The 21,398-nt window shown below is 47.9% G+C and overlaps 1 protein-coding gene across 1 annotated transcript; it reads right to left on the reverse strand.

Annotated features, from left to right (window-relative positions):
• Positions 1-1,793: 1,793 nt before the first annotated feature.
• Positions 1,794-7,747, reverse strand: SLC30A2 (solute carrier family 30 member 2). The gene is given in 8 exon segments (XM_058553297.1): positions 1,794-2,183; positions 2,665-2,799; positions 3,889-3,994; positions 4,751-4,907; positions 5,666-5,819; positions 6,555-6,701; positions 7,281-7,527; positions 7,529-7,747. Coding segments are annotated over 8 exon segments (1,311 nt in total). The 3' UTR covers positions 1,794-2,037.
• Between the last annotated feature and the right edge of the window lie 13,651 nt (positions 7,748-21,398).

The following is a 21,398-nucleotide window of genomic DNA, read 5'->3' on the forward strand; positions in this document are numbered from 1 at the left end:
CTGGCCCAGAGTCAAGAACAGCTGAGGGTGAGTGAGGAAGCACACAGCTGCAGCCCAGGCAGCCTTCCCAGGGTGGGGAGGACGCCAAGTGCCAGGCCCAGCCAGGGAAAAGAGGCACCTTTCCCCTCCCCACTCACAGCTGCAGCGCCCAGAACACTGAACTGCCTTGGCGTGGCATTGCCCATGGGGAGGGCACTGCCAGGCCCAACAGCTCACACTGTACCAACATGCAGCCCAGAGCAGGTCCCCAGCCCCTGCTGTAAAGGGAAGCCTAGGGGAATGAGGCAGAAATCCCAGACACCTCACACTGGCTATGTGACTTCAGGCAAGTGACTCAACCTCTCTGGGGCTCAGTTTCTCATCTGTAAAAATGGAGGATGGCAATGACTGTTTCTTGAGAGGGTATAAGGACTAAAGCCCAGGATCCAGGTTCCTGGGACCTGCCATGGCTGGGGGGAAGGGGATATTTGATTCCCCTGAGATTGGGGTGGAGGGGAGCTCGGCCACCAGCAGTCCCCCACACACACACTTCCAAGACAACACAAATGACTTCCCACACATTTTAAGGGGCTGAAGAACCCACTGACCTAGATCACAGGCAACCCCAGAGGACAGTCCTGGAAAGGCACAAAGAGGTCATCTCACAGATGGGAAAAGAGAGGCTCAGAGGGGAATGTGAGTAACCAACCCCTCCTCCTGCCGCCACAGGTCAGAAGAGAGTCAAGACAAACTCAGTCCTGCCCCTGGGGAGGCTGGGAAGCCCACCTGGCTCTTCAGCAAGGCAGCCTCAGGCCTCATCTCTCCAGCGTGGTGATAAAAGCAACCACTCTCCAACAGCCACCAGGTGCTTGGCAGACTTTGGCTCCAATCCTCACAAAACCCCGTGAGGTGGGTGTTAACATTCTCAGGGGACAGGCTAAGAGACTGAGGCACTGAATTGCCTAAGGGCACTTGCTTGTAATGGCAGAGACAGACCACTAGATGAGGGCTACCTGATGACGGGGCAGGCTGCCTCCTCTGTGAGACTGGGGACAGGTCTCCCCCTGCATCTTGTAAACACAAGCCACTCCCCAATTCAGGAATCTTCACACATACCCCAGGAAGCCCTTGTCTCCTGTTCCAGTGCACAGGCCTTCCTTGTCCTCCAGCCCCAAATTCAGAGCAGTCAGGCCACACTGGCAACAGAGCTGGCCCAATCATATCTGATTTCAGGCTCTGCGACCCCCGGGATACCATCAGGGCAAGAGAAGTGGCCTGGGGACTGTGAGGCTGTTGGAGAAGGACCCGAGCTGAAGTCTCTGCCCTCTCACCCCCATGGCAAGGGCTGTTGGCACAGCTTCCTGGGCTGGGGAATAAGGAAGCAGGAAACCAGGTCTTTTCCTACTCAGAAGCCTCCTCCCTCCAGGAAAGGGAAACATTTGGCTCACAGCTGAAGTGACTAGGGCACAGACAGGCCTCAATGTCCCCTGGCTCCCCATCTCAGGGGGACACATATGACAGTGCAGGGTCCTCACAGCTCACCAACCCCCATAGTCCCTTTAAACTATATTGTTAGAGGCAGAGGGAGGGGGCTCTGTTCCAGAGCTTCTTTAGAGGTTCATAAGGCAAAGGCGAGACACACTGAAAAAGGGAAATGGAACAGGTAGGCGAGAGCATGTTGAGGCCAGTCTCCTCTATCACTCCTCATGTGCCTCCCTGCATTTCCTGAGGCTGGTGGTAGGAGAGCATTAGCTGAGGATTAGGCACAAACCCAGCCCCGCCAGGAGCCGACCCAGGAGCTGGAGCAGCGGGGTCACACTAGCTTTGCACCTGCCGAGTCCCCATCCTGAGGCTGGCTGTAGTCAGATGGGGGATGCAGGGGAAGAGCCCCATCCTTGGAGTGGGGCAAGGCTCCTCCACAGTGAACATGGAGCAGAGGTCAGGAGAGGGACCCCGGTTTACAGCCGGGGTAGGCAGAGTCTTGGCTGGGCCTGGGGGACACTCAGCCCCGCCATCTGCAGGTCCTGTCCACGCCCCAGTTGGCACCTGGCCAGGCAGTCAGTCCGACAGGCATTGGCATGCCTGACAGTCCTTCATGTCCTCAGAGTAGTTCTCGATCTGGATGGTCATGGTGTGGAAGTGGAACTTCCCCTGCAAGCAGGCACTGGCCGCCAGCAGCACAGCCTGGGCGTCTGCATTCTGAGCTGGGGGCCGAGAGGACACACCAGGGGAGGCACCAGAGAAGCGTTTACTCACTCTTGGGCCCTTAGGAACAATCAGGAGCCTATCTTACACCCAGCCCCCAGCAGAACAGGATGGGGGACCATGAGCCATCAAGGAACACCCAGATTCCACTCCTGCACCAGGCAACCCTCTGCTTCCCATGCCTGGCACAATCCTGAAAGGGCAGGAAAAGCACTGGCTTTAAGGCTTGGAATCTTTCCTCTGCCATTTATTAGCTGTAGAAGCCTGGGCAAGTGACTTTACCATCCCACTCCACCCCCAGCTTCAGTTTCTTCATCTATAAATGATCAAATGAAATACTGTGTGTAAAGTACTCGGCATGGGGCAGGGTTCAACACATGGGCTCTGCAAGCATCTGAGGTTGCTGGACCCTTTGGGGATGGCCCCAGGCCTCTGGCTGCCTCTCTCCCTCACCCTGCCCTGAGTATCCTGACCACTCACCGATGGCAATGTGGACAGACAGCACGGGCTGGGCCATGGTCAGCGCCCAGATATGCAGGCTGTGCAAGGCTTCCACCCCCTCCACAGACAGCAGCAGATCCCGCACAGCCGTGAAGTCCACGCCCTTGGGGGTCCCTGAGGACAGCAGGGACAGGGGCTGAAGAAAACTGCTTCCTCCCACCCATGCTGGTTCCTGCTCCTCAAATGTCACCTCCCCAGAGAAGACCTCCCTGGCCGGCAGATCTGACACTGCCTCACCTCCCAAATGATCTCCATCACGTCACTCTGTTGTAATTTCCTCTTCACACTCCACACCATTGGAAATTTTCTTATTTGTTAGTTTCTTGTCTGTCTCCCCCTCTAAAATGGAAACTCCCTGAGAGCAGGACTGTTTTGTTCACCACCGTATCCTCAGTGCCTAGAACAGTGCCTGGCCCATAGTAGATGCTTAACAAATATTTTTTTGAATGGAAGGAAGAAGGGAAGAAGGGAACTTGGGGATCCCCACACCCACATGGAGCATTATCATCATCACTTTTATCTGGGTCAGTCACCCTGGAGGAAAATCTCTGACCTGCACCTGGACACCTGCTGACCCCACACTGGCACCCAACTTCAGACTGACCTTGACCACACAGAGGCACATGACTCAAGACCCTAGGGCACCATGAAAGCCAATGAATGAGTGTGGTAACTCAGGGCAGACCATTTGCCACCCCACGAGGCCCAGCCATGTCCTCCCCAGGCAGGAGCCGCAGAAAGGAAGGCCTGGCTGGAGTGGCTTCAGTAGCCTTGTCCAACACTGACTGCCTTTTTCTGAGCCTCTGTCTGCCACCCTGTGCAATGGGAAGCATAATCCCCACCCCTTTCTGCCTGAGGGAAGGCAACTGGAGAAAGGAAGTATATGGGGAAGGGCTGGAGTGTCAGGTGCTACAGACACCACCCAGAAGCCACCTGACTAGGCAGGGAGGACACATTTCAGCAGGGAGGAGGCACCCTTGGAGCCAGGGGGAAGGTAAGGCACGGTCCAGGGGACATTTCCAGGAACAGCCACACCTGAGGGCCCAGTTTGATGCCAAGATTGGCCTGGAGCCCCAGGAAGTTTCCAGCCTATGCCAGGCTCCAGACCACAGCTCCCCGCCAGTGTGCTGGGATTCCCCCACCCTGAACTTCAACTAGAGCTGGAGAGCCAAGAGCACAAAGGGAGCCCCAAGCCCAGGTTACCTTCCATCAGCACCAGGATCACATCTCTCAGGACGGTCATGGTTGTCCCCAGGACCAGGATGGAGAAGAGGAAGGTGCAGATGGGGTCTACACACTTGTACTCTGGCTACAGGAAAAGGGGAAGGCAGAGCTGGGGGTCACCACCAACACCTCAGCTTCCCTTCGTCCTTCCCACCCAGCACTGAGTCAGGGAGAGGGTCTCGCTGCAGAGTGGGCATGAGCCTTACCCTGGCCCTGCCTCCCAGCTCTCTACCTTTCATTCCGTTTCCAGAAGAACAGGCAGGACAGACCACAGTTCAGGATAAGGCACCATCCCTTCCCACCCTCCTTGCCTAAGGGACTGAGACATGGACAGAACTAAAAGGAATCTTAGACATCATTTGGTCCAACATCCCCATTTTATAAATGGAGAAATTGAGGATCAATTAGAACAAGGGACTCACTCCACATCGCACAGCTAGCAAGGGGTGGAGCCAGGCACCAAACCCAACAACTGGCTCTTTCCACTACACCACACTGCCTCTATGTGGTAGGCAATGTTCGGGCTTCAGCAGCACACAGTCCTGGGTTTGAATCTGGCTCCACAATTTACCAGCTGCATGACACTGTGCAAGTCACTGAACCTTTCTGGGCTGCAGAAAACAGCACCACCTACCCTTCAGGGTTGTTATGAAGATCAGAAGTGCTGACACATGGGAGGTGTTGGATAAATGTTCCTTCCCTCTCCCCATCGTTTTGCCCAGAGCTGGAAGGGAGCTAGAATCTGGAAAGGGACCTGTGCAGAGAGGAGCCCCCAGATGATCTACACTCCCCTGCTCTCTCCCACCCCCACAGCTTATTTCCCTCTGTCCCCAGCTCTGACCTTGAAGTATACAATATAGGCTGCCACCAAGATGCCCAAGCTCTGTAGAAAATCTCCAATCACATGGATAAAGGCAGCTCGGACACTGAGGTTCTCCTGCTGCTGGCTGGTGTCATGGCTGTGCCCATGGCCAGACTGGTGAAGAGTCAACCCCATTCTACAGAAGTGGAGACAAGCCAAGGGGCTCACTGAGGTAGCAGGTAGATGCCACCCATTAGGGCTAGCCTCCGTGGAGCAAAAATCTAAACCCCCCCAGACTGCATGAGCCCTTTGGCCATGTGAGGAACCCAACCCACATGGCCTTGGTTCAGAGGGCCACAGGAGGAAGGGCTCAGCTCTTTCAGAAACCAGGCTGAATCTGGGCGCAGAGATGCCCCAGTGTCCAATCTCAGAGTAGGAGGGCACCATGAGGTCATCTAGTTCCCCCCACCATGTCACAGATAGGGAAGCTGAGGCCTAGAGAGGGAAGTGGCTTACCCAAGGCCACTGAGCAAAGGAGAAAGCCCAAATGAGACCCCCATGCTCTAAACACCCTGCCTCTCACTGAGACCAATTTCAGGCACATCAGCTTGAAAAGGGACTTGGATTCTGCCCCTAGGGACATCCGCTCTGGCAAGAACTAGACTCACCCCTCCCCACTCCAGGTATGAAGCCTCCCAGGTTATTCACCGAAATGTATGGGAGGGGGTGTACAGTTGATGCTGCCCTAGATTTGTAACTCCCAATGGCCATGGCCTAGGCCTAAGGCAGGACCTAGGTGTTCCAGGTGCCAGAGCTCAGACCATTAGGGAAATTCTGTTCCCGTGGCCCATACTGGAGTGCGGCATGGCCTCTTTCCACTGAGAGCAGGCACGTAGGTAAGCATGTGAGAAGTGGGAGGAGGGAGGACTCACAGGGAAACAAGGCCACACTCACATGATGTTCACGGCCACAGCACAGCCTGACGTGATCAGCATGGTTCCCCCCTCAATCTCATAGTCCCCAGAGATCAGCCGCTCCACCGCCAGGTACACCAGTATCCCAGTCACGACCCAGATGGACAGCACAGAAAGCAGGGCTCCCAGGATCTCTGAAGAAGAACCCGACCCCAACACCAATCTTAGCATGGGGCTCTAAGGCTAAGGAGGCCTCCCCTTCCCTCCATGGTCTCCTCTCCACCTCCCAGGAAAGTCAGAGTCTGGGTCTGAGTGAGCTCTGCTCAAGATGTGGCCGGCATGGTTGCACCTTACCCTACCACTCATACATCTGAGAATGTCAGAGCTGGAAGGAACTTAAGAAATCATCTGGGTCAACCCTTTTTGTTTTACATGTAAAGAAACTGACTGATTAAAATTTATACCTATTGCTCAACTGGGAAACTGAGACTCTGAGGAAGAGAGGCTGGGTCATCATCTCCCCCCAAGAGGAAAATGACAATACAGCCCAGAGATGAACTAAAAAGAGTTTAAAGCCTGAATCTTCCAGAAGGCTCTGCTGAACTTTCCTGCCCCCCAGAGCTGATCCAGGGAGTTATGTGCAGAGTTAATGCCACAGTCATTTGTTCTTGAAGTTTGGCCATTTCATTTCTTAGGAAGGTAAAGTCTCCCTCCCTGCAGGCTGGGAGTTCCCAGAGGACAGAGGATCAGGGCTCCCCGATCAGACAGAGAGCTCCCAAAGGACAGAGGCCAAGACTGACATCCTCTTCCCCCATTCAGGTCACTCTCCTGGCCTCACTCAGGGTTCCACCCACTGCAGCCACCCAAGAACCCATGTCTGGACCAGCCTCCTCTCCCAACCCCATCCCCATCCCAATCTGGGCCCTCACCAGCTCGCTGCCAGCCGAAGTTCATGGTCTTGGTGGGCGCCCGGGAAGACATCCAGAGGGAGAAGAGGCTGATGAGCATGCTGGCAAAGTCAGTGAGCAGGTGGGCTGCGTCTGTCATGACCGCCAAGCTATGTGCTAGGTACCCACCTGCAGGGGCAGGAGCAGAAGGATAGAGGGTCCTTATCAGCCAACTTCCCAGACTGTGTGCAGCAGGGAAACCATGGGCTCTGGAGAAAGACATTGGATTTGGGACCTCTCTACCCACTGGCTTGTGTAACCATGGGCAAGTGACTTATTTTCTCTGAGCCTCAACTTCTGCTATCTGTGAAATGGGACTAACGACATCTACTTAGAGGGTAAATGTGAAAATCAAGTTCAAACAGGGCCTGGAAAGCATGGTAGGCACTCAGTAAACGCTCTTTCCTTCTAGGCATTCAGGCCTTCCGTTACCTACTAGTTGTGTGTGATCTTGGACAAGTTACTTAACCTTAACGTGCCTCAGTTTCATCATCTATAAAATCAGGAAAATAACAGCACCCATACAACAGCACAAGGTTGTTGTGAGGACTGCTTGAGAGAGTGTGTAAATAAAGGACTTATCATAGTAAGTCTTCAATAATTAAGGCTATTAGTATTAATATTACTGGGAACATCCAGGAGAAAGCCTTTTGGATCATCCAGACTATCCATGCATCAATTTCATTTAATTAGCACAAAAGTCCTTACCAATGACTTCCCCAATCATGAACACCAGGCAGATGGCAGAAGCCACACAGAGCTGGCGCCTGGCTCGCTCCTTCTTGGGGTCACAGTGACTGTCAAGACCCTTCTGGGCGTGGCAGTAATGGTTTCTTTTAGTGGCCAGCTCAATGGCCTGCAAGTCCAGGCCAGGTGGAGGCAGAGGGATCCAGCCAGACCCATCCTGCTTCAGAGATCCCTTGTAAGACCTGGCCACAGAGGAAGAGAGAGGGGAGACTCAGTTCCGAGATGGGGTAAGGAGGGCTGACTCCAGTCCTGTCTCTCTGAGGGGCCTTGGCATTCCCATGTGTCCAACTGGAAGAACAGCTAAGGACACTCCAAGCTCGACAGTCCCTGAGGAGTGACCAGAAGTCCGTGTTCGGAGGTGGGTGCTGAGGGAACGACCAGTCCAGGAGTCTTGGGGCCTTGGCCTAGGGTGTTCCCTCCTCCCGCATCCCTCCCAGGGCCCCGAGTAGGCAAAGACCTTGGGAACTGGCCAAGGGGCGGGGCTGGTCCAGCCAAGCACGGAGAAGAAACAACGCTAAGGCTCAGGGAAAAGGGCAGACCCCCGTCTCGCGCACTTGGGGACACAGGGCCTCTCAGGACAGGGCTGCCAGGGGGCAAAGTGCCGGCCCTGGGGGCGGGGCTCCAGGCATCTGACTCCCCACTAGTAGCAGGGTTCAGAATCTCTGCTCAGCCGCGAAAGAGGGATGATCCCCATGCCCACGCTCGATTTCCCCTTTTCCTTACCTCACCCCACCCCTCCTGTGTGGTCCCAGTTCAAGTCGCCGCCCAAACCATCCACTGCCAGGATGGCGAGCGAGGAGGTGCGTCTGATGCCGCTCAGATTCCCGCTCCTTCCCAGGCTCTCGCCTTACCCGGCTCCGGGCCTGGCGTCCAACAGATGCTGCTTCTCCGTGGCCTCCATGCGGCCCCGCGCGCCCTGCGCTGGGTCCCGGAAGCCGCGCGCTGTCGCCGGGCCCAGTGCGCTCCTGAAGTTGCGCGCGGGACGCTCGGCGGCGCGCACTGACCTGCCTGCAGGGCCCGACGCGCCACCCCAGCCGCCCCGGCGCGAGCGCCCCTCGCGCGCTGCTCCGACCCGGGCCTTGCCGGGGTCGTCGTGGGGCCGTCCCGCTGTCGCCCCAGCACCTGCTCCGCTCGCCGAGCGCTCCTGCCTCTCGGCGCCCACCGCTGCGCCCCGCGTCCGCCCGCTTTATCCGGCCTCCGCCGCCCGGTGTGAAGCGGCCCGTGGCGCGTCGTGTGCAAAAGCCCCCGAGGAAGGGGGAGGAGGTGGCCGGCTGCAAAGGGCGCCCCGGCGCAGCACCCGAGCACCGGGCCCCTGCGCTCCTGGAGCGACCTGGCCTGCGACGAAAAGCCTAACCGCCTCCGCCCCGCGCTGCCGCCTGGTGTTACTGAGTTAGGACTGGGCGACGGCTGTGCGCACTCTCCCCCGCGCGGGGCTGGCCGCGTGCCACCGCGAAGTTCTCGGACCTTGGTTCATAGAAATCCGCTTTGGGTCCCCTGAGAGCAGAAAGGTGGCTCTTAGACTCAGAATAAGGACTTGTGAGGCTAGCCTTGTGTCTTCACCTCAGGCTGGAGACTCCCGCGGGCTTGATCGGTTTCCTCCCTCACATTGCAGATCCCTGAGGTCGGCCGTGTTCTTCCGCTCCCGCTGGGGCTCCTCGGATGGGGGTATGCCTCCCTTTAGGCTGGGACAGTAGCCGTCCTTAGGAGTGGTTGGAACTCACCGACCCATCCTCACCGCTGAAGCAGCAACAGTTCCTCCTCTCCTGCGCGCTCTGATTAGAATCTGGGGTGGCCAGCTTTTTCTCCACTCTTCCATAGAGCAGTGTCGTGCTTCAGCAGCAGTCGCCATCTGGGCAGAGCTGACACCACCGCCACCACCCCTTCTCCCCTGCCCCGCAGCAGCTCACTGGAGCCCCAGAAAGCTGCTATGCATGGTGTTTCACCGTTCCCACAGCGGTTGGGGGCGGCGTGGCGATGGGGGGCTGGGGCGGGCTGTGGCTTCGACGCTGGCCTCTGATGGGTACCCTCTATATAGAAAGAACTTTGGGCTGGCGACCTCTCTGGCCAGTCATCCCCAGCGCTTTTTGTGGCAGGGACCATGGCTTTGGTAGACCTTCACAAACACAAAAGTCTATGCTGCACCCTGAGAACGAGGAAGGGCTGCCTCAGTCTCTCCCCCAACAAGAGTCATCTTGTTAGGGGACTAGGAGCAAGGAGTGAGGGTAGCAGTGGCATGTGTGCCTAGATTGGGTCCCCACTGAGTGCCTTTCCACCTCCTCTGGACTCTGAGTGTGGAAAACCTTGACCTTGCACTTCCTGGCTTTCCTGGTGTAGTCTAAGACCCAGCAGGCTCAGCATAACCCGGAGAAGGTGTTAAAATGCAGGTTCCAGGTGTTAACAAGTAAGAGGCATAAACTGCAAGAGAAGCAAGAAGTTTATTTGGGGACTCAAGAATTGCAATTTGAGAGGCACAGATTCAAGTAGAAACTCAAACGTGCTCCAATTACAAGAGAGGGGCTCAGGGTTTTTGTGGGAAAAAAAGGAGGAGGATGAGGTCAGTCGTATTAAGGAAGAGTTCACTGGTGCTGGATGAGGCCAGGCTAGGTTTGTACTTCATAGATTGGCTTGAGATTGGGTCAACAGGCAAAAGGCTAGACTTGTACTTCATGCACTGGTTAGCGTTTGGTCATCAGCAAAGTCCAGTTTCATCAGTCCTTACAAGCAGGATACTCTTGGCCTTATTGACTTTTTGGAATGCTGGCAGTTTGCTGCAGTTTGGAAGATAAGGAACACAAGACATGCAAGGCAATTCCTCTGAAATGGCTGCTCTGGCTCTATTTTAATATGGCTCCACTCATGTCATCTTGCACATTTTCTCCTCTTGGTCAAGATCTTTCTTCAAAAGCATTGCTGATCAAACACTGGAAAGCATTGCTGATCAACCATCAAAGCATGGTCCCTTGTCGCCCAGAAAGGCTTATTCCCAGTATGTGATGTCCCACATAGGAGGGAAAGCAGTTTCCTTAGGAGCCTTTAGGCCACATTTGAGCAACAGGAGCATCAGAGCAGAGAAAGGCTCTACTGCCAAGTTCTTTTAAGGGTAATCATCTGCTGCAGTTCCTTGAGGTTTCTCATGTGAAGTTGCATAAGCCCTGGTAATCATTTCAAAGCGTTGAGTAACCATTATCCAAGTGGTGTTTTTATAACATTGAGATATGCGCAGGAGATGAAGTTTTACAACAAGGAGAATTCCTATAATAACAAACAAAATGCTAAGTCCAAATTGGAGAATAGACCCGAACCAGGAGGCAATTCCTGAGGGCAGCCAGCTAAAGAGATCAAAGAACCACAGGATGTCAGGGGGCACTGCATTGAAGCATTTGGCTTGTGCTCGAATTGTGTCTGGTTCTGTCTCTACCTTGCCAGAGGTGTCTACCCAAGTAAAACAAGAGGTATTTAATGTTGCCTCTTAAATCTCTGGAGGTCTGATTGGTTAGGTAAGACGTTCTAGACACTTAGTACAGTGAGTTAGGGGAGGAATGGCAGAGAGATAGGTAATTAAATGTACTAAAGTATTCTCTAGATTCATGTACAGAATGGGGCTTCTGATGACAAACCCAATAGTCAGAAAGATTTCCCCCTTTTGTAATAGATTGGGAGATACAGATGAGTATTGTCTTTCCAAGAAAGAGAGAAAGAAAATAAGGTAAGAAGCAACAGTGAGTAAAAGGTATACAGGCCTGGTCTGGCCATCTTGGGAAAGTTGTCCGCCTCAGTGTCAGCTGCCTCTCTTCCTAGTCAACTTGATTTGGAGGTCCCCAGCGTTTGTGCAGGACTGGATGTCAGGTGGAGCCTTCTTTAGCTGTGAGATGTATCTCCAAGGTTCAATGCCTTCTAGTTCTGCAGCAGTGTAGGTGGTTAGGAGCACTTGGTCAGGTCCTTTCCAATGGGGCCCAAGGGCTGTCTTTCTCTGATGATACTTACAGAATATCCAGTCACCGGGCTCTAGACCGTGGCCAATAGGCTCCTTTAAATTGGGATCTGGGAAAGCTTCTTTAACCTGTTGATAATAGGCTCGAGCATAAGACATCTCAGAGACTTACAGTATCTGGTCATACTAGCATAAGACAACAAGGGATGAGGAGAAGATTGTACCAATAGACATTGATCTGCTGGTGACTATCTCATATGGAGTCAGTTCATGCTTTCCAAAGAGGGTACTGTGAACAGTCAGTGAGACCAAAAGTAATACTCTAGGCCAGGGGAGTCCAGTCCACAGGTATATAACAAAATCTCAAAGACAATTAACATGACTAGAATCCAATATCTACAAAAGGGCAAATATAATTTTTCTCTCTACCATTACCCTCAATTTTTTTTACCAAAGATAATCACAGTAAAACTAATTTGTTTATATTAAAAACTTGGCCTGATTATTTATATAAGTGAAAATGAGAATACTCACTGAGAGTTTCTGAATTCTGGAGGGATAAGGTAGGGAGAAAAAGTAAATGTTTCATCTTTGTTCACAAAGGTATATCTTACCAAATTGTTGCTAGCTTAAGAGAAAAGATTTCTTTAAATCTGGAAAAACAAAACATTAGAGCATCTTCCTCAGTTCCTGTTGTCCCATCTAATTTAATATTTCTTCTGCTTGAATCCAGTTTTTCCATTAGTTTTTTCAACTTTGCCTGATGATTGAGGATGATAGGAACAGTGATAATTCCAAGAAGTTTGAAAGGTTTTTGTTACCGTTCATATGATTTGCCCAGTGAAGTGGGTGCCTGGATCACTGGAGACTGTGGAAGGTGTACCCCAAGTGGGAAATGCATTTTTTAACAGTTTCTTTGCCATTGTGAGAGCATCAGCTTTGTGACAAGGGAGGGCTTTAACCCATCTGGAAAACGTACGTACGATAACAAGAGCATAGTAATAACCCATACTAAGTAGCAGTTCAATGAAATTTAGCTGTAGGTGCTTAAAGGATCCAGAGGGAGAAGTTTGAGGCCTCTGGGGACAGAAATAGTTTTTCTTAATGCACTTTGGTGGGTGAAGGAATGAAAAATGGGGTTTGCCAGGTAGCCAGGAAGAGCCAAGTGGCCATCTTGGATTTCCCATAGCCCTGTTTGTTCCTTTAATTTAACGCCATTGTTTACCCATCTTAATTTCTCTGATTCGGGAGAAGACTGTTACCATGTTAAAGGATATCTGGCTGGCAAAAGTCTGACAATGAAAGGTCTTTTTTTTTTTTGCAGAAGGAGAATGAGCTTCATCTATGTGCGTCATAACCTTTATAGGTTCTGTTGTTACTGCCTTCGCATGAAATTCAGCTAAAGCACTTTCCTCATGTTTAGTGTGAGCCTCAATTTTGATGACAGACAACATTTTATACCAGGATATTAAATTTCCAAGAATTTCACATAATTTCTGGAACTCTTAAAACATATACTAATAAAGACATAGCATAAAGAAGGCTTATGTTATTTGCTACTTAACAATGCTTCCCATGTAATTTAACATATCAGATAAGCCTCATTAGTTTGATATCCATCTTTTCATAAGGAGAGAGAACAAATCTTTTTAGAAGTTTCAGAGATCCTCTGAAAAATCCCAAAGTTAGCTAGAGGTCAAAAAAGACTTCATTTAGAATCTGATTTGGGAAAGTTTGTCAAAAATATCAGAGATTTTAAAACACTTGCCTAAATATGATCACAGATTATTATAAAACTTAATATTTAGTTATCTGTTTAACCAAAGTGACAAAAAGACTTCAAAGACAAATATAGTGGTTACATAGCTGCAAAATCTTAGCTCTTTTAATAGAAAAGACTCAACTTTTCTAAGTAATCGAAGACCTGATAAAACACAGAATCTTTGTTTCCTAGGCAGATTACACTAAAGGTAAAGAAACTTTGTTCATAATTTCTTATTAAGAACCAACCTGAGATCTGAGAAGACTTTGTCCTTTAGTAGAGAGAAAAACCAAATACTAATTTTGCACCAGTATACTTTTGATATTAAAAGTCATTTACTTAATTAAATTCATTCCAATCTTAGCCAGCTTGACCATGCATAAAACACTTCTCAGGGTTCCTCTTCCACAAACCTTCTATAATTTTCTTTTTACATTCGGAATTTGTTCTTTCTTCTTTGCCATAACCAGTTTTACTTCCAGACAAATTTACTTTCTTAACAAAAAATATCTCCATTCCTTATACTTTCTTTGACTGAAAACATTTTCTTATAGCATAAATTTTATTTTAAGTTGGCATAAGACATATTGGCTAATAGATCCAAACATCTTTTAGTTTTTCTGTAATGAGAAGCCAAAAGTAGGTAAACTTAGACTTGTTTAGCAATTAATGTTTCAGTATTTTATCCTATTTGAAAATGATCTAGATAGTCAATGAGTTTTCCATCGTTTAATTTAACTTAGCAAAACTCTAAAGTTTCAAAAAGATTTTGGAAGCTATTTTCAAGTACATATACCATAACACGCAAATATTGTGAACAAGTTCACCTAAAAACCTTTTTGTTTTACTTACATCTGTTGAGTTTACTTGTTCTCAATAATCATGTTAGGTTACCTACAAAAACATCATGAGACGCTAGACAAAGTCAGCCATCAATTTTTTTGCTGCCAAATTTTGTAACAGGGATAACATGAATTTGTTTGGCTTTTAGGAAACCTAGGAAGAACAGAAGTTTTATCACGTTAACTTGAAAAACATTTGGGTTAGTTTCTAATATATTTTTGAGAATATACTCAATTTACATAGCGCTAGTTCAGTTTTAAGCCAAATAAATAGAGCTCTCTACAAATTAAATTTAATAATCCATCTGGAGGTAGAAAAATATCACACATTTATAACGAACATATATATTGACGCACATACATAGAGACCGCATAGCTATTGTTTTAAAATTACTGCCATGAATGAGGTACAGTCATACAAAGCCCACTAGTTATGAAAGAATAGTTGGATTCAAATTTTGTTTCTGGCAGATGGAATAAGTTAAGGTTATCTGCTTAGAAAGCTAAAGCTTTTTTTCTACTAATATTTGTTGAGAAGACACTTAAGATGCTAGATTTGGGGCAAGAGTGTTTCTCTAGCCATTTGCTTTTTCCCTTCTTTAGTCTTAGAAATTGGTGATGGTCTAGATGACAGGTACCAGAGAGGTTACAAGCCTTTTTGAGATAAATAGGGGAGGTTTTGGGGACTGGGGAAAGGGAATTGGTGTAATCTGAACTGTCTCTAGAGCTGCAGTTCCAGTTTGCAAAAATTTGTAAGATAAGGACAATTGCAGGGGACTGGCCCCGTGGCGGAGTGGTTAAGAGCACGCGCTCCACTGCTGGCGGCCCGGGTTTGGATCCCGGGCGCACACCGACACACCACTTGTCAGGCCATGCTGTGGTGGCGTCCCATATAAAGTGGAGGAAAATGGGCACAAATGTTAGCCCAGGGCCAGTCTTCCTCAGCAAAAAGAGAAGAATTGGCATGCATGTTAGCTCAGGGCTGATGTTCCTCATACACACAAAAAAAGAACAATTGCTCTCAATTCCTCAGAAATTGGATTGTAACTTAAGTGACATCATAGGTTGATCTACCTGTCTAACCACATCATCCCTAATTTGCTTCTTTCCCTCTGGGTACATAGTTTTGTTTTAACTTAAGGAAGAAAGCCTATAAAAAAATTCTTATCAGGCTATGAATATCAGCTTCCAATTTGGCCAAATTTCTCGTCATAAGTTACTAAATCCTTTCAAATATCTTGTCAGGTTTCAGCCAGGACACACAGTAAATATTTCTGGCAGGATTAAGCAATTCATTAATTTTTAATTTTAGTTTCCTCTTGACTGTATAAGGGAATAATGTAGCAGTTTATCAGAAAATTTCTCAGAGTCTCGTTAACTCTGGGAGGGGCCCATATCAGGCCCTCCTTTGAAAGTAGATATGGGAGTGGCTGTCTGTAAAGGCATTAACTTAAGAGACTTTTGTATAGTCTTTTCTTTTAGGTACCTCTTATATCTTAATTTTTCATTAGCTTTTTGCAATGAAACTTGCAATAAGACTACTTTGGAATTTTGAAGGCTTTGCTTTTAAGTGCACTTCTTAAACGATCTTATCTAATTGGAACATTCCTTCTAATGGTCAATGTAATTCCCTTGAGGTTAGTGGCAGTTTGGTGGGACCTTAGTTGCAAATGGAGTTTAACCCACATTTCTGTCCAGCCATATCTGGTTGTAAATGGGGTGCAACCCACACTTCTGTCTGGCCATATTTTGGCCCCTAACCTGATGGTTAGCAAACCAAACCAAACTCTCAGGACATGAAACAAGCTTAGTAAGATTTTGCTGTTCTTTGTAAATATTTACAGCTCCTGGGACCAGTTTTTAAGCAGGTGTGCCAGAAGGTGGCATGCTTGATTCTTTAGAAATTAAAGATTGCAGGGCCGGCCCGTGGCTTAGCGGTTAAGTGCGCGCGCTCCGCTACTGGCCGCCCAGGTTCGGATCCCAGGCGCGCACCGCTGCACCACTTGTCCGGCCATGCTGAGGCCGCATCCCACATACAACAACTAGAAGGATGTGCAGCTATGACATACAACTATCCACTGGGGCTTTGGGGGGAAAAAATAAATAAATAAATAAAATTATTAAAAAAAATTGCATTCAATTTGTCTGGTCCATGGTTCTCAAATCTAGTGCGCAAAAAGACAAGTTTTGGAAGCTCAAAGGAGCCCCAAAGCGGCCACCCTAATTTTAAATCATCTTTAGTATTCTCAGTCCACTGGGACAAAAATTCATAAGAGGAAGGATCATAGTACTTAAATATAAACCGAGCTGGAGTTCCCAAGGGAGGAACTTCTCAGAACTTTTAGAAGATGAAATTCCCACATTAAAGCACGGCCTGACAATGAGACAAAGAGATGCCAGTGGCAAGCCTTGGGTTCTTACCTGTGCTTCTGACCCACTGGCTACAGCTGTTTGGACAAATGACACAAAAGACAGAATTTGCGCACTCACCAGATGGGGAGTAAACCCACAGACAGCAGTAGCTCAGAGAAGCCCTACCAGATGGCAATAGCTGTGAGTTGACTTGGAGACAGTCATTTCCTGGGGTGTTTACATTCTAAAGACATGGTAAAATTTACAGCTTCAAAGGACAGAGAGAAAAGTGCAGGTTGAGAGAGGTCTGAATTGGCCTCAGTGAGTTTAGAATTAACTGCTTGCAGGGAAGCAACTTTTTCAATGTTTCATTTAGAGGCCTCAAGATATCAATTGAAATAAGTCTCCCATTCAATTTTTTTGGTTCAATAATTTTTTCCAACTGAGCACACAAGCGAACCCATTTAGGAATTTCAAAGTAGCCCCATTTAGGCCAGTAAAGCCTCAAAGAGTCCTGAGTAATGTGAATCCAGCAGAACAAAAATCTACATGTAGAAGGTCAATATTCTTTAAACAAAACCATCAGGAGTCCCAGAAGGAGGGCTACCTTTTAGCAGTCCCCTTATAAAATGGACTTCCCATTTGTAAGTACTTACCAAAGAAACAAAGGGCTAACAAAGGAACAAAACAAACCGAAGTTCCTTAACAAAGCCAACGACGGAAAGGATGGCCAGAACTGGTATCGAAGGACACCCAAATAAAGAATTTGAACCTCTACCAAAGAAAGAGTTTGAACCTCTGCCAACAACGGGAGATTCAGGCCAAGGAGGACTTACTACCTGGAGCTGGAGCTGCCAGGAGGTGACAGTAGAGCACAAAGGACTCTTTGCTGGCACCTTGCTTGTGTCTGTGCAGCAGCCTCTGGATCCCACTTCTGACACCATGTAATGTCAACAAATAAGGGGCATAAACTGCAAGAGACACAAAAGTTTATTTAAGGACTCAAGAATTGCAATTTGGGAGACACAGATTTGAGTAGAAACTCAAATGTGCTCTGATTACAGGAGAGGGGCTCAGGATTTTTGTGAGAACAAGGGAGGAAGATGAGGTCAGTTGTATTAAGGAAGAGTTCACTGGTGCTCCATGAGGTAAGGCTAGGTTTGTACTTCATAGATTGGCTTGAGATTCGGTCATCAGGCAAAAGGCTAAATTTGTACTTCATTGACTGGTTAGCGATTTGGTCATCAGCAAAGTCCAGTTCCATCAGTCCTTACAAGCAGGATATTCTTGTCCTTACTGACTTCTTGAAATGTTGGCAGTTTGTTCCAGTTTGGAAGATAAAGAACACAAGATGTGCAAGGCAATTCCTCTGAAATGGCTGCTCTGGCTCTATTTTAACTTGGCTCCTCTCATGTCATCTTTCACACAGATCCTGCCTCAGACCAACTGAATCAGATTCTCTGGGAGTGGAGCCTGGGTATCTGCATATTTACAAGATTCCCAGGGGATTTTCCGCACAGTAAAGTTTGAGGACCTCTGCATAAGCTCTTACAGGTCATCTCAGATATGTATTCACCTGATCTCTCCACTAGATTATAAGCTCTTTGAGAGAAGCGATTTATTTTGTACTTCTATTACATTTTAGCTCAGCTCTGAGCACCTATTAGGCACTTAGTTAAATATCTGTGAATTGGATTAAAATAAAGAAGTAGACAAATATAGGGCTAGTCACTTAATCAGATGACAGTAAGAGAGGTGGGGGCAGTTTACAGGAGTTATTTGCTGGGCCAAAGATTTATGCTTTTAAAAAGTGTGTCTTTTATGTCCCTCTTGTTCTCTTTAATGCAAGTCACATTGTAAGTTCTCAATAAAGGCAGGTTTATAAATTGGATCCAGATACATGTATTCATTTTATAAAAACATTTATGCCAGGTTTCCTTTAAATTAATACTTTCCCATGATGCATTTTAATTGATTTGCAAGAGCTCAACTAAATTAATCAAGACTTTGATACACTGAAAACTGCCGGGTCCACTTGTGTTGTCTACCTGGCTCCTTCAGAGATCCCCAGGAGGTCCTATGCAAATGACTCAGCAGTCCTCAGATGTCAACATTACCTGAGGAATTTTATTTACAAAATATAGATTCTCACATTCCACAACTAGAGTCTGATTTCACGGATCTGGGGAGGGGTCTGGGAATCTATGTCTTTAAAACCTCTATTTGATGCTATTGTGGAATTATTGTTCACTCTTTATGGTATAGGGGTTATGATTTTTAAAAGAACCTTTATCTAAAGTATTGAAGGATAAAACGACGTGATATTTGAGATATGCCTTAAAATAATCCCAGTTGGGGGAGTGGCTAATGGTAGAGAAGAAACAAATATGTCAATAACTGTTAAAACTGAGTGATGGGGGGGCCGGCCCTGTGGCTTAGCGGTTAAGTGTGCGGTCCACTGATCCCCGGCGCACACTGATGCACTGCTTGTCCAGCCGTGTTGAAGCCGCGTCCCACATACAGCAACTAGAAGGATGTGCAACTATGACATACAACTATCTACTGGGGCTTTGGGGAGAAAAAGGAGGAGGATTGGCAATACATGTTAGTGCAGGGCCAGTCTTCCTCAGCAAAAAGAGGAGGATTGGCATGGATGTTAGCTCCGGGCTGATCTTCCTCACAAAAAAAAAAAAAAAAGAAAAAAACTGAGTGATGGGTATGTGAAGGTACATCATACTATTCCCTCTACTTTTCCACATGTTTGAAACTGTCCAGAATTAAAGATTTAGGAAAAAATAAGCCTTCTCTGGTGATTCTAATGCAGCAGCCTATGAAATGGTATTCAAGATTCATTGGAATAACCCCTTTGGAGCCGGTTTCCTCTCTCACAAGGATCTTAAAGGAAGCTTGTTGATCAAGAACTCTTCATACCACCTTTTAGTGTTCTGCTTTGCAAGGACAAGCAGAGCCCTTTGTGTGACAAAGTAGAGATCCCCTTATTTGCAATTAACAGATATCTCCCTGGAATTTAAACTTTGGCTACAGACCCTTGAATGCCCTCTCTCCTCCTTCTGATAAGTGACAAGATAGTAGACTGACATGCCTGTTTCCCACGTAATCAGTAACCTGGAGAAGAAATCTAGAGACCGAATGTGGACAGATTGTAATACTGATTCTTGTGATTTCAAAGTGATGAAAGCCTCTCTACTTCTGGCCTCAAATTTCTTCAGTCTTCTATGGGAGATACTTTAGAAGATAAAACTACAAAGAAAAGCAAGTGTGTGATTATCAAAAAAGATAGGATAACGGCTACCTCCAAGTGGGAGGAGGAGCTATGATGGGAGGGGGGCATATGGAGGGCTTCTGGGGGCTGGAAATGTTCTTTTTTTTGACCTGCATGGCAGCAACACAGGATTTCATTTTATAATAGTTTATTAAACTCTACAACTAGTTTTATGCACTTGCGTGTTGTAATATATTATACAATTTTTTAAAAATTAAAAAAGAGGGGCCAGCCCGGTGGTGTAGTGGTTAAGTTTGCACATTCTGCTTCAGCAGCACAAAGCTTGCCGGTTTGGATCCTGGGCGCAGACCTACTCACTGCTCATCAAGCCATGCAGCGTCCCACATAGAAGAACTAGAAGGACCTACAACTAGGATATACAACTATGTACTGGGGCTTTGGGGAGAAAAAGGAAAAAAAGAGGAAGATTGGCAACAGATGTTAGCTCAGGGCCAATCTTCCTCAAAAAAAAATTACCACTTAAGAAAAAAAAAAGAAATACTGCAGAACTTGAGAAAGGTCTAGAAATGAGAGCAAAATCTGATTCCCTGAAATTCAAAGTTAGGGACTGAGTGAGCCTTGGAAAACTCCCAGAAGTGAAAATGGGCAGAGGTATGAAAGTTTAAAGCACTTTCATAAAGTGAGTTCCACAGAACGCTAGTTCTGGAGGATGTCATGTGAATGAATAAGTTGGAAACGCTGGGTTAATTCAATCCACCAAAAAATATTAAGAGCCTTAAAGGTCAGGCAGCATTCCAAACACCATGAACTTGATGGACCAATCATTGTCTAAAGTTAAATAGTTTTCCTTATGGCAGGACTGCTCAGAACACTTAACTTGCTACTGTGTTCTGAATGTTGAAAAAGGGAGAGAGACTCTTCAGGGTTCCTCAATTTTATAAGTTCTTTGTGTCTCAGACCCGATTAATACGCCGCCTCAGATTCGCTCACCTCTCTCCCAGCCCCTTGGCCCCTTGTTCGTGGAAAGCCTGGATGCTACTTCAGCCTAGGTCATTGCCTCATCCCCTAGCACTGGTGACTGTCGTGGGCTCCAGCAGAGCCTCCATTGTGCCCACTGCCAGGGAGGCAGCAGCAGCTCCATCACCTTTGCCCAACCCAACTGGACCACGGAGGCTCTGCTCCTCCCACCAGCTGCAGAGTCAACTGATGGTGTGCCATCTAGCTTCCCCAGCTATCGGGCCAAGTGATGCAACCTGGAAGTGCAAAGAATTAACCCTCTGGGAGGCAAACTCCGATCCTGAGAGACAGGAGATGAAAGGAGCCAGCAGACAAAATTCTCTCCCTTCTTCCCTCTGATGAACTGCTTTGAGTCGTGTTGTGTTCTTTATGACCTGCTAGAAACATCTCACATGACTGAACAAGCAGCCAGGTCTCTTGGTGAAGTGGTGGCCAGCTCAGTAATGTGACGCTTTGTATTTGCCTCCCGCCTTTGTGCTCTTGCTTCCACATTCCTTCACTTGGCCTCCCTGGGATTGTACCTAGACTAAAATGTTTAAGCTTTACCTCAAGCTCTGTTTTCTGGAGAACCAGAGAACAAGGCACTGGGCCTGTTTCTTGAGGATCATCTCAGGGCCAGTTTTCCAAGGAGCTCTCATTGGGAAATGCTCGTTTAAAGAACTCCTTCTTTGGTGAGACAGAAGCCCACCCTTGCCATTGCCATCTACCTCCTGCCTCACACTTCCTATCAGGCCTTCTGTCCATCCATTCTGAACTCTCCAGAAAAAAAGGCCGAATGAAACCCCCGCTCCCTCGATAATCGCAAGAAGAGAGCACTATGCATTTATTAAAACAACATATAACGCAAACTCAGTTACCATCCCCTATGTCAGGGATGGGCATTGAAATACAGTACATTATCTCTTTCTAGGCCTGTGAGTGCTACTCACCT

This window comes from Diceros bicornis, chromosome 13 (genome assembly GCF_020826845.1).
Source record: "Diceros bicornis minor isolate mBicDic1 chromosome 13, mDicBic1.mat.cur, whole genome shotgun sequence".
NCBI classification, from domain to species: Eukaryota; Metazoa; Chordata; class Mammalia; order Perissodactyla; family Rhinocerotidae; genus Diceros; species Diceros bicornis.